General features: G+C 51.5%; 2 protein-coding genes across 4 annotated transcripts in view; one reads left to right on the forward strand and one right to left on the reverse strand.

Annotated features, from left to right (window-relative positions):
* Window positions 1-7,163, reverse strand: part of SELENOM (selenoprotein M) — a 32,347-nt gene extending 25,184 nt beyond the window's left edge. The window contains exon 1 of the mRNA XM_080986532.1: window positions 7,041-7,163. Coding sequence (XP_080842658.1) covers window positions 7,041-7,070 — 30 coding nt within the window. The 5' untranslated portion in view covers window positions 7,071-7,163. The remainder of the gene's footprint in view (window positions 1-7,040) is intronic.
* The window catches only part of INPP5J (inositol polyphosphate-5-phosphatase J), a 37,846-nt gene continuing 26,608 nt past the window's right edge, over window positions 1,914-13,151 (forward strand). The window contains exons 1-2 of one of the 3 annotated variants that reach the window (XM_080986227.1): window positions 1,914-2,005; window positions 8,476-9,314. In XM_080986227.1, the coding sequence (XP_080842353.1) occupies window positions 8,476-9,314 (839 nt within the window). In that variant the 5' untranslated portion in view covers window positions 1,914-2,005. Of the gene's footprint in view, window positions 2,006-2,169; window positions 2,197-7,207; window positions 7,353-8,475; window positions 9,315-13,151 lie in introns of those variants that run through there. The other 2 variants (XM_080986226.1, XM_080986225.1) reach the window with 2 other exon arrangements.

Genomic DNA, 13,151 nt, shown 5'->3' on the forward strand with positions numbered 1-13,151 from the left:
TTTTCTATAAGAGTTATATTAGCGTCATTATTATTATCATTAGTAGTTGGGACGCGGGTGGTGCTGTGGGTTAAACCACAGAGCCTAGGACTTGCCAATCAGAAGGTCGGCGGTTCGAATCCCCATGACGGGGTGAGCTCCCGCTGCTCGGTCCTTGCTCCTGCCAACCTAGCAGTTTGAAAGCATGTCCAAGATAAAGAGGTACCGCTCCGGCGGGAAGGTGAATGGCGTTTCCGTGCACTGCTCTGGTTTGCCAGAAGCGGCTTAGTCATGCTGGCCACATGACCCAGAAGCTGTATGCTGTCTCCCTCGGCCAATAAAGCGAGACGAGCGCTGCAACCCCAGAGTCGGCCACGACTGGACCTAATGGTCAGGGGTCCCTTTACCTTTAGTAGTAGTACCTCTCCTCTTCCTCCCAAGAAGGGGTACTTCTTGTGAGATTCAGGTGCCACAATAAGTTGACCTGCCTCGGGTACACTCTGACTTAGAAAAATAGGAGCCAACTCCTAGGGGCCGAGGTCCCTTCTGCCACCCTCTCCCCCCAATTGAGGGGGCCAAGCCCCTTCAAAGTTGATGGACATTGCCATTCAAATGCTGTCCCTGTGCCATGTCTTGTGATGAATTCTGTGGGGCGGGGCTCATGGATGTAGCCAGGATTTTCATTAGGGGGCAGGCTTTTGTTGGGGTGGGGGGTGGGAAACCTCAGATTTGTATTGATTTGTATTGATTTTGATTGATTTAGGTGGGCAGCTGCCCACCTGCCTCCCCCCTTGGCTACGCCCATAGTGGGGCTTACATGGGCCCTCCAATATTTCACAGTGGTACCTTGGTTCTCAAATGCCTTGGTACTCAAACAACTTGGAACCCAAACACTGCAAGCCCAAAGTGCTCTGTTTTAAGTGTTATGCTTCCGATTTGAGTGCCACGCTTCCATTTTGAGTATTATGCTGAGGTCTGTCTGTTTTTGCTATTTATTTTGCGGCACTTTTTTGTTTTGTTTTTGTGACTGTGTGGAACCCAGTTCAGCTACTGATTGATTGATTGATTGATTGTGTGACTGCAGTACATTGATTATTGCTTTCATTTTATGGATCAATGGTCTCGTTAGATAGTACTGTAAAATTCATGTTAAACTGCTGTTTTAGGGGTTGTTTTTAAACGTCTGGAAAGGATGAATCCGTTTTGCATTACTTTCTATGGGAAAGCATGCCTTGGCTTTGGAACACTTTGGTTTTGGAACGGACTACCGGATCAGATTAAGTCTGAGAACCAAGGTACCACTGTATTCAAGCTGGCACTCCTGCTTGGAAAGATCAAGGAGCAGTAGCCCTTCCAACCCAGCCAGATGAGCAGGATATAAATAATATTGTTGTTGTTGTTGTTGTTGTTGTTGTTATTATTACAGTGGTACCTCGGGTTAAGAACTTAATTCGTTCCGGAGATCCGTTCTTAACCTGAAACTGTTCTTAACCTGAAGCACCACTTTAGCTAATGGGGCCTCCTGCTGCTGCCGCGCCACCGGAGCACGATTTCTGTTCTCATCCTGAAGCAAAGTTCTTAACCCGAAGTACTATTTCTGGGTTAGCGGAGTCTGTAACCTGAAGCGTATGTAACCCGAGGTACCGCTGTATCATCATCATCATCATCATCGGACTCCGTTGGGAATCTCCTCCGGCGCCGCTTTCCGGCGCCTGCTGCTCACGAGGACTAGCTGCTTATATTTTTAGCAAAGGAAAGCCGCGCTTCTTTTCCGCAGCGCCCCCCCGCGGCTGGCCGCAGCGCGCTCCTGTGCCTTTAAATCCTCCGGCAGGTTGCCGGCTCCGGTGACGTCACGGGCTGCCCGGGCTGCGGGAGGGAGCTCAGCATCGCCGGGGAAGGAGCTGCGCACGCGATGGAGCAGCCGCCGCCGCCGCCGCCGCCGCCGCTCAGCAGCGCCAACAGCAGCCGGAGGAAGCAGGCGCTGGCCAGGGGCCGAGCCGCCTCGGGGGCGTCCGAGCGGCGCCAGGTGAGCGCGGACGGGGCCGGCCTTTCCCCCTCCTGGCCGCAGGTGGACGGAGGCCATTGGCGGAGCCGGCGGGCCCCGGAGCCAATGGCCGGGCAGGTGAAGGAGAAGGCGAAGGTGGCCCTGGCTGGGGAGGCGAAGGGGCGACGGTGGGGAGGGAGCCAGGAATCCGGAATCCCAGCATGGGGGCTCAGGTGTGTAAGTTAGGCACGCTGCGGGTGCGTGGGAGGGGGAGCCTCCCGGGACTTAGCGAGCGGCTGTCTGGCTCGCTCATCCCCCCACCTCCTCTGGGAAATGGGTACACGCAGAGTCTGGGCAGAAAGGAGGGGGCTGGCTTCTGGGTGTGGGGTGGTGGGTGGAGGGGGCTGGTTCTTAAGCATTGCACGGGGGGGGGGGTTCGTTCAGAGGAGCTTATCTGTCCATTGTGTGCGCGCACGTGTGAGTGCTCGCAGCACCGGGGAGGTGGGACGGGGGATGCTTGAAGACCACCGAGCACAGGAGCTCAGAAGCGCCAGCCAGGTTTTGAGAAGGGACCCCCTCCTGCCACCACCCCCTTTTTTTAGCGTGCGTGTGGTGGTCCATTCGGTGCAAGGGTGAGCTTCCGATTCTGACAGGTGTGCATTCTGGAGCTGCCTATTTTCTGGATCGGTCTGGGATGGATTTCCCCCTCCTTGCAGGAAGACTCTGAGGTGCCCATTGTAGCGAGCTGGGCTCTGCCGCTGTTTCCAAGAGGCGCTCTGTTCTCTCCTCCCCCTGCCCCAGATTCCAGCTTGCTTGCTTGTTTATTTATTATCTGCCCATAACATTTATATCCTACCTTATTTTCCTCCGATGAGCTCAAGGTGGTATATGTGGTTCTCCCCTCAATTAACCCCCGCAACAACAACCCTGTGAGGTAGGCTAGGCTGAGAGGCAGTGATTGGCACCCAAGATCACCCACTGAGTTCTGTGGCTGAATAAGGGATTCAGATCTCCTCCCCCCCTTATTTATTCCTCAGGACAACCCTGTGAACCTGGTTTGGCACCCAAGATCACCCAGTAAGTTTCATGTGGCTGAGTGGAGGATTTGAACCCTGGTCTCAGCCAGACATTCTAACCACGACAACCTGCTGGCTCTCAGCCTTTGCTTATGGGGAAGAGGGTGACATAGTGGTGATGGACAGCCAGACCCCCCCACCCCACACAACCCCCCTACTCTGCTAAGGCCATCTCCCTTGCTATTATTATCATTACTATCATCATCAACAACATTGGCACAATATTATAATCAATTAGTGATAGGGGGCTCTGTAGAGCAAAATATGCAAAGGGTGGTTCCCTGCCCCAAACGGCTTACAATCTAATTTTAGACACGTGGGGGGGGGGGTTGGGGTGAAGTAAGGATAACGGCAGATGGAGGAATCTTGAAAGTCAGCTTTAAATGCCTACATGGCCTTTGTTTCAGATGGTGTGTGTGTGTAGATTTGGTGTGTGGGGTTGAACGAGGGGCTTTGCAGAAGTGGTGGGTTTACATGGACACCCCCTGTCTGATGCCACCAGATGTCCCATGTCATATTTCCAGGAAAATGTGCCTTTTAAATCTTTCCTGGATGCCCCTTCGTTACACCCCCTTGCCAGCTGCCATCCTGGTGTCTAAGCTACACCTTTTCCCCATCCCTTTTCTCCAGCTCTTGCTGGGGCCAAACTCCTTTGGTGCCCTTGCCCATTCTAGTGCCAGCTGGTCTGCGGGCAAATCCTTTTTTTTTTTTTTGAGTCTGCAGCTGGCACTGTCGAGCAAACACCCCCTTTTCCTCTCTCCTCCTGCTGGTGCAAAAGCGCCCGGGGTCTGCCTGCCGCAGGCACTCTGTGCCCGCTTCCTGCTTTCGGGAGATACAAAAGCATGGATGCCAAGGTGAACGAATATGCCCACCTGGCAGCAGCAGCAGCAGCAGCAAGGCGGGCATTGGGCAGGCCTAGGCAGAGAGGGAGGGGAGGCGGGGAGAGGAAGCTCTCTTCTGGGGAAAGGGAGCTGGGGAGAGAGGACGTCCTCTACCTTTCTCGCTGTCAGCAGGACTGGGAGCTCTGCATCCAGCCGGGCAGAGCAGGAGAGAGAGGGGAAGGGAAATGAAGGGCACGTAAGCTGTGAGAGATGGGCACTGTGGAGGGCAGAAGGTGCCCACCAATCCTCTATGGCAGGTGGTGCTAGTTGGGGCTGCTGGGGTGGAAAGCGGGGGCTGCCCTCCCCTCAATAGACAGCACCATCTCATTCTAGTTTTGTGTTGTCCCCATCCTCCTCTGCGCTGAGTTTGCCAAGGGCAACACTGACAGAGGAGGAGGAGGAGGAAGCGGTTTTGGCAGTGCCACCCCCTGGACCGGATGTCTCTAAGAAGGCTGGCAGGTGGGGGCTGGCTGAGGTTGGTGGGGCCGTTTTCCACAATGGCACTAATAAACCAGCCTCCACTGATTTTGATTGTGAGCCCTAGCGGACTCCCTTTTTGCAGTCGGGCAAACCAGTGTGGCATAGAGGTAAAAGTGTCTGATGAGACCCGGGTTCAAATCCCCACGTGACCTTGGGCTGGTGGTCGCTGTCTCTCAGCCGATACCCACCCCAGAGGGTGGTTGTGTGGCTTAAAGAGAAGGAGCCCTCTCCATCCCACCTTGAGCTCCGTGGAAAAAAATGCAATAAATATATTAAGTGCTCAGATGGGGAAACTGAGGCAGGAGGGACTTTTCCTCAGAAAGCTAAAAAAGCTGCTTTCCCCCCCATTTGTGGGGTGCAAGGGAAGGAGGGGTCAGCCCAAGGAAGCTTGGAGAAAGGTTAATCTTTTCTTTCTTTGAGGATTTAGCATGTAATGAATACAGTGTTGAAATTACTTCCTGTAAGATTTCCTGAGGGCAAGAAAAGTGTGTGTGTGGGGGGGGGGGTGTTTAACCCTGTATTGAAGTTTAGAGTCGGTGGTCCAGCTCTTTCAAAAACTCCATGTAGTTCTTTGCTCACATGCAGGATCTGAGCCTCAGAGCTCATTTTACTACCAGGTTTTGAGCCCCAGAGACGAGCGATGTCATTGCCAACAAGGGAGCGCTCAAGAGCATGTGCAGAGTGCATTTCTCTTGGACAGTGCTGTCAGCACCGTTCGTCTTCTAGTGCAGGTGTTGGCGGTGGGTCTTTCTGGGAGGCTGAAGGCCTCAGGCTTCTCCGACAGGAGCAGGCTGCAACTCACTGGTGAAGCCCGCACAGACGCGCCAGCCTCCAGTCCCTGCCTTCCACACTTTGAAAAGGTTTCTGGAGTGAGAAGCCATGTTAGGTCACATTTGCCCCATCCATTTAAAACACTGCAATACCTCTTTGAGCGACCATGACTCCCCTCCCCTCAAATAATAATTTTGGGAGCTGTAGTTTGTTGGAGACTTCCCTATTCCCATCACAGAGCTACAGTTCGCACAGCTCCCTGCGAAGAGGGATTGTTAAACCACAGTGCAAAAAGCACAGTCTGTATGATCATGATGTTAAAAGCTCAACCTATGTATTTATCTTTAAACTTATTCCACTTTTCCTCCAAGGAGCTCCCTCGTCCCCTCCCCAATTTTATAATCACAACAGCCCTGTGAGCCAAGAGGCAGCGACTGGCCCAAGGTAAGGAGCTTCATGACTGAAGCGGGGATTCGAACCTTGGTCTCCCAGGTCCTAGTTTGACACTCTAACTGCTGTGCCACACCAGCTCTCTGTTGGGCAAAGAGTCTAACCCTGGCATAAGTCCTATGTAATAAGAATACAAGACGTTGCCTTACACCGAGGCTCAGTATCTAGCTCAATATAGTTTGCATTGGCAGCAGTTTTCGAACACAGGACATTTCCAGCCTCATCTGGAGAGGCCAGGGATTGAACCCAATACCTTCTGCATGCACTTCTATAGGAGCTTTTCCACTGAGCTATGGCCCTAGCCCCTGTGGCTGGCTAGTTTCTCTGCTCTGAAACTGGGGTGGGGACTGTTGATTCTTGTTTACGGAATGCTGTCTGCATATGTTGGGGGCATTGCAGGGAAGACCCTCTCGCTGTGTATGGGGAGATTGTTGAATATTGATTTGCTGTTAGCCTGACTCAGTCGGTTTCTTTGTCCGAGCTATCAAGGCAATTAGAGTCTGGTTTAAAAAAAAAAAAAGGGAGGCAGGCAAGGGCTCTTTCCCCGATATGGTGATATTGAATGTATGATTACAGTGCTTCTTATAATAATAACTAATTACTGATTATACATAATTTAAAAAATGACTTAATATAATAATAGAGCTGTAAGATGGTGGAACAGACTGCTTTGGAAGGTAGTTGAATCTCTTTTGTTGGAGGTTTTTAAGGCAGAGTTTGGGTGGTGGTCTTTAGCTGTTATTCTTGCATTGCCAGGGTTGGTCTAGAGAGGACCGTTGGGATGATGATGATGACGATTATCATTTCTATACTGCGGGTTAAACCACAGAGCCTAGGACTTGCTGATCAGAAGGTGCTCCTGCCAACCTAGCAGTTCCCTGCTCCTGCCAACCTAGCAGTTCGAAAGCACATAGTGCAAGTAGATAAATAGGTACCACTCCGGCAAGAAGGTAAACGGCATTTCCGTGCACTGCTCTGGTTTGCCAGAAGCGGTTTAGTCATGCTGGCCACATGACCTGGAAGCTGTACGCTGGCTCCCTTGGCCAATAAAGTGAGATGAGCGCCACAACCGCAGAGTCGTCTGTGACTGGACCTAACGATCAGGGGTCCCTTTACCTTTACATTTAATGAGAACTAACTAGTTAAAAATAGTTATTAAACCACATCAGAACATATTTGGAGCCAGCAGTTCAAACCCAGTTTGCCCTGACAGCCACCCGGCCTTCAGCATCACCTGTGTGACAATTTTCAAAGGCCTGCCTTTGAAACAGGAAGGTCTTAGCTTGCTGGCAGAAGGAGCCAGCTTGTCCTCTCTGGGGAGGGAATCCCACAATCTGGGTGCAGTCTCTGAAAAGGCTCTCCCTCGTGTCACCAAAAGCTGTGCCTCTGATGTTGTTGGAACCTAGAGGAGGTGCTTACCTGAGGGTTGTGCCACCTGGGCAGGTTCATAGAGGGAGATATGGTCTTTCTGGTAGCCTAGGTCCCAACCATATAGGGCTTCACCAGTCATAACCTTGAACCCTAACCTTCCCCCTTCGGACCCTGGCTGGCCGCTGGCCACTTGCCCAAGCTTCTTTCCCAGGAGAGAGAACCCTCAGCCCCAACGTTCCACGGCTGTTGGCACAGGAAAGCGATGCCAACCTCCTGCCACCCGGAGAATCTGGGCATGGTGGCATGGAAAGTGATTCGTCAGAGGAAGGCCATGAATTCTCCCTGTTTGGATGGGTTTGGGTACTGTGCCAGGAAGCGTCAGGGAAATGAAGTCTCTCGATGTGTTTCAGATCTGACCTGAAATTCACGATAATCACTCCTTTGCTATGGGGTGGGGGTGGGGCATGGGAACTTCAGGAATTGGACAGTTCCCTTGGGCCCTGTCCATTCATTGTTGGAACTCCAGCTCCTGTTAACCCCTTAGTCAAGGGTCAGGGATGATGGGAGTCCAGTAACATCTGGAGGGTGACCGGCTAACCACCCATGTTGTAGGCGCCTGTGTGTGTGGTAGTTATGTCAATCTGGAATAAGAGCAGGGAGCTGTCAAAGGCTGTTGGGAACCACGGAAATTGGTGTGTCACTGAAAACAACTTGGAGAAAGGGCTGGCGTTCAGTGGCAGAGTATTTATTTATTTTTTCCATGTGGAAGGTCCCGGGTTCAGTCCCTGGCATCTCCAGGCAAGGCTAGGAGAGACTGAAACTCTGGAGAGCCAGTCAGTGGAGGCAACACCAAGCTGGCTGGACCAATGGTCTGATTCAGTAGAAGGTAGTTTCCTGTGTTCCCAGTTTCTATTGAATTTGGGCTGGGAGCAAGCGGCCTGGTATCTGAAGGAATTCACGCTGTGTCACAATTGCCGCCTGGAGTTCATTGCCCCAGGGTGCTACAAGGGCTTCTTCAGAAGGTCTGGTGAACATGAAGAAGAGGGCAGGGTTAGGAGTGGATGCTGAGAGCCCAGGTCATCTCAAAGGGCAGCCTTTGTATACAGAGACATGGTGTACCCTCTGTCTGTCCATTCCTGAGGTTAAGAGTCAGGGAGGTTCTCTTGCATGGGCCATGTGGTCCTAGCCAGCCCTGGAAGAGAAGACGAGAAGGAAGGAGGTTGCAGTGACCCCACAGGGACATGCCAGATATATGCAAAAACCTCCTTGCAGAGAATTCCCATCAGAGCCTGGCTCTAGCCATGACCTTGCTTGGCTCTGCTCTGCGGACACCTGCAGAATTTGTGGGCAAAACTGAGACGGGTTCCTCGCGCCTGCCAGGGTCATTGTGGGCATCTTTGCGTGAAGATAGGCTGGCAGGCAGGGCCTCACATGCCACGCGGCTGTCTAATGTGCTCTGCCCTTTTCTCCCCTCTTCTTCAAGATGGAGTCCAGTCACCGTGGCAGCAGGGACCAAGGCCCGCCCTCCCCCATCGGGTCCCAGCCGGTGTCTCCACGCAACAGTATCACAGGATTGGCGTCGCCAGGGCTGTTCTCTCCTGCCAGCAACCAGTACGCCTCAGATGGGACAGTCCGGTACCAGCCTGAGGGATCCAACAATGCTGTGTATACTGGAGGAAACCTGCCAAGTGGGACTAGGCCTGACTCGCTCTTTGACTCTTTCCACACCCGGTTGCAGCCCGACGGGTCTCGCCATTCGGCATCTGAGAGACAGAACCAGCCTCTCTCCTTGGATCTCAACAGAGCCCAGCCGGAGGGCTCTGGGGGAGTCCATGCGTTCAACACCCCAAACCTGCGTTCTCCGGTAGAGTTACGGCCATTGTCTCCAGCTTCCGGCAGCTCGTCCACCCAATCCAACGTCTCTCCCTCCATGAAACTCAGCCAGTCACCCAGCCGGGGTGTGCTCCCAGAACTTTGCGGCCTGGACCCAGTGACCTCTGGCATCCTCGCCACAGTGGAACTCAAGGACACACTCCCAAAGGCCGAATCCAGCGACCACATCTACCTGGGTCGCTCCGGCTCCTCGCACCGGCCCATGTCCCTCCCGAAAGCCATCTCGAGCGAGTACATCTCGGGCGGAGGAAGGGTGGGCCCCTCTAAGTCTGCCATGCTCTCCAAGGCTGAGTCGGAGGACATCGTCTCGTATGGCAGGCTCCGGCAGCCCCCCAAATCCCAGGACCTGGGCAGCAGCAACATGAATCCCAAGGAAAGCTTTCTGATGCGACTCGGCCAGCCCCACACCAAGCAGGACAATGAGTTTCGGTGAGGCAGACTGGGTGTGATGGGAGGGGAGCGATGGCTCAGGTGGTGGGGTGAGGGACCAAGAGCAGATGGGACAGGGGTCAGCAACCTTTTTCAGCCATGGGCTGGTCCACCGTCCCTCAGACCAAGTGGTGGGCCGGACTATATTTTGAAAAAAATATATGAAGGAATTCCTATGCCCCACAAATAATCCAGAGATGCATTTTAAATAAAAGCACACATTCTGCTCATGTAAAAACACCAGGCAAGCCCCACAAATAACCCAGAGGTGCATTTTAAATAAAAAGACACATTCTACTCATGTAAAAACACACTGATTCCTGGACCGTCCACAGGCCGGATTTAGAAGGCAATTGGGTTGGGTCTGGCTCCCAGGCCTTAGGTTGCCTACCTATGGGTTAGGAGGAAGGTTGCTTTTTTGAAGCAGGGGAGAGTCAGTGAGATGCAAATTGCATCGTGTTGGGGTTGGGGAGCTTGTGTCCAGATAGATAGATAGATAGATAGATAGATAGATAGATATACAGATATACAGTGGTACCTTGGGTTAAGAACTTAATTCATTTTGGAGGTCTGCTCTTAACCTGAAACTGTTCTTAACCTGAGGTACCACTTTAGCTAATGGGGCCTCCTGCTGCCGCCACATGATTTCTGTTCTCATCCTGAAGCAAAGTTCTTAACCCAAGGTACTATTTCTGGGTTAGCGGAGTCTGTAACCTGAAGCTTATGTAACTTGAGGTACCACTGTAGTTTTTATTGAAAGACTTTCATGTATTGTCCCTCTAGATACAGTTGGTACCTCAGGTTACATACGCTTCAGGTTACAGACTCCACTAACCCAGAAATAGTACCTCGGGTACCTTGCTTCAGGATGAGAACAGAAATCGCGCGGCGGCGGCATGGCAGCAGTGGGAGGCCCCATTAGCTAAAGTGGTGCTTCAGGTTAAGAACAGTTTCAGGTTAAGAACAGACCTCCAGAACGAAATAAGTACATAACCCGAGGTACCACATTGATGAATCCCGATGCCCATCATTCAGTCATAGAATCGTAGAGTTCGAAGCTGTCCCCAAGCACCATCTAGTCCACCACCAGCAATTCCAGAATCACAGCTAAAGAACCCTTAACAGATGAGCATTCAACCTCTGTTTAGGAAACTCCAGTGAAGAAGAGTTTGGCTACCTTCTCAGGCAGTCCATTCCACTGTTGAGCAGCTTTGGACCCTACCCTCTGGAGCAGCAAATAACAAGCTTGCTCCATTTCCCATATCCAATATCCTCCTTCAGATATTTGAAGACAGCTCTCAAATCACCTCTCGGTCTCCTCCTTCAGGCTAAACATACTCAGAATGCAGCAGCTAGACTGGTGACTGGGAGTGGCCACTGAGACCATATACGTTTCCAAGCACAATTCAAAGTGTTGGTGCTGATCTTTAAAGCCCTAAAGAGCTTCAGCCCGATATACCTGAAGGAGCGTCTCCACCCCCATCGTCCAGCACAGACACTGAGATCCAGCTCCGAGGGCCTTCTGGCGGTTCCCTCCCTGCAAGAAGTGAGGTTACAGGGAACCAGGCAGAGGGCCTTCTCGGTAGTGGCACCCTCCCTGTGGAATACCCTCCCATCAGATGTCAAGGAAATAAACAACAATCTGACTTTTAGAAGACATCTGAAGGCAGCCCTGTTTAGGGAAGTTTCTAATGTTTGATGTTTTATTGTGCTTTTAATTCTGTTGGGAGCCGCCCAGAGTGGCTGGGGAAACCCTGCTAGATGGGCGGGGTATAAATAATAAATAATAAAATATAACAACAACAACAACAATTTATTATAATATTGATATTATAACTCCCTCAACCGTTTCTCTTAAGGTTTGAGTCCCAGACTGTTCATCATCTTGGCTGCCCTCCTCTGCGGACCTTCTGGCTTGTCATTAGCCTTCTTACTCTGGGGTGCCCAGAACTGGACACAGAACCCCAGATGAGGTCTGAACAAGGCAGAATAGAGTGGGACTATCACTTCCCTTGATCTGGACTCTGGACTTCTATTGATGCAGCCTAGAATTGCATTAGCCTATTTTATTTTTTGCCGCTGCTGCCGCTTCACACTATGAATGAGAGAGTAGACCACCTTTTTACAGCAAACCTCATTATAATTATTGCAACATTAAATGGGCCAAACCGGTCTTATCTTTAAGCCTTTGCCATAAGACCTTTGTACTGAGGCTTGTTTTTACGGTTCATAACTATTGTCCTTTTCGGCATAGTGCCAGTGAGCTGGTAAGAAAAACTGGGCTTCGCTCCTTTAGGAGCAACCCTGTAGGTGTGTCTCTGTGTGTGTCCTTCTCTGTGGCTTCCTAAATTGTGCCCTCGTTTCACAACCCAACTTCCCAGCGATGCAGGCTAGGGTTGGGTCCAATTTGGACATTGCATCCTGCTGGCTGGAGCTGACGGGAACTGAGAATCCAACAACTAGAGAGCCACCAGTCATTCCCTCTGCCCCCCCCCCCCCCACAATGGGGCTATCAGGATGCCTGGCATAAGCAACTTGGAACCAGCTCCCTCCTGCTGGAGGGCCAAGCAAGCCCTTCTCCCATGGAGCAGCGCCCCCCCCTGCACCTGCAGCGAGTCCTTTTTGCTGACGCTAACTGGCTCCTTTCCGCATATGCGGTTTAATTGTGTTAATGCCCTGGGATTTATTGCCAGGGAGCCTGCCGTGGCCAGTGGCCCTCTGGGGGCTTCTGCCAGGCACTGAGCATTCCAGCTGGCCACGCCAATCATATTAGCACAGCGGCGTCTGAAAATGGCACGTGCCAAACGGTCAGAGTGCTTAAATTGTATTAGTGCCCGTTGGTTGACGACAGCTCCCGCTATCCCTGACTGCTCGCTGTGCAGGCTGCCGGGAGTCTTGGAGAACATCATGAGGACATCAGCTCCATCCCTGGCTAATGACAGCCCTGCAGGGAAGGCCAAAAGAATCATAGATCGTAGGAATGCAGGAATATGCAACTGTCTCATGCAAGGATTGAACCTGCAACCTTGGCATTATCAGCACCCTGCCCTAAGCAGCTGAGCCAGAGAGTGTCTCTGCAGAGGTCCCTTTGTGCATTTGTGGCCAAAGCGAGGTTTTAACTGGGGGTTAGTTGGCTACAGTGTTGTTGTGTTTTATTGATTGAATTTGAATCTCACGACTTTGCTGTTGCAGGACTCCAGTTCCGTGATCATTGGCCATGCTGGCTGCATCCAAAGGGTTTTGTAGTCCAACAAAAGTTTTGTAGTCCACCCGAAGGCAGCCCTTTATAGGGATTTTAAAAAAATGTTTGATGTTTTATTGCGTTTTTATATTTTGCTGGAAGCCGCTCAGAGTGGCTGGGGCAACCCAGTCAGATGGGTGGGGCATAAATAATAAAATTATTACATACCCTCCAACATTTATCCAATGAAAATAGGGACATCTTATTCAATTGTTGTTGTTTTATATATACCCTGCCCAGTGCTTTTTTTCCTTAAAAAATGTTTAGGGGTACTCTCATTTTGACTCAAGGAAAACCACCATTTTATAGTTCAGATCAGGGAAAATAAATACAGTAAACGGACACAAGTACAAATATTCACAAAATGTTTAGGGGTATGCATCCCTCTGCGTCCCCACCAGAAAAAAGCACTGACCCCATCCATCTGACAGGGTTGCCCCAGCCGCTCTGGGCACCTTCCAAGATATATAGGTAAAGGGACCCTTGACAGCTAAGTCCAGTCGCAAACGACTCTGGGGTTGCGGCGCTCATCTCGCTTTACTGGCCGAGGGAGCCAACATTTGTCTGCAGACAGTTTTTCCAGGTCATGTGGCCAG

The sequence above is a fragment of the Podarcis pityusensis genome, assembly GCF_964106645.2.
Source record: "Podarcis pityusensis genome assembly, chromosome: 16".
NCBI classification, from domain to species: Eukaryota; Metazoa; Chordata; class Lepidosauria; order Squamata; family Lacertidae; genus Podarcis; species Podarcis pityusensis.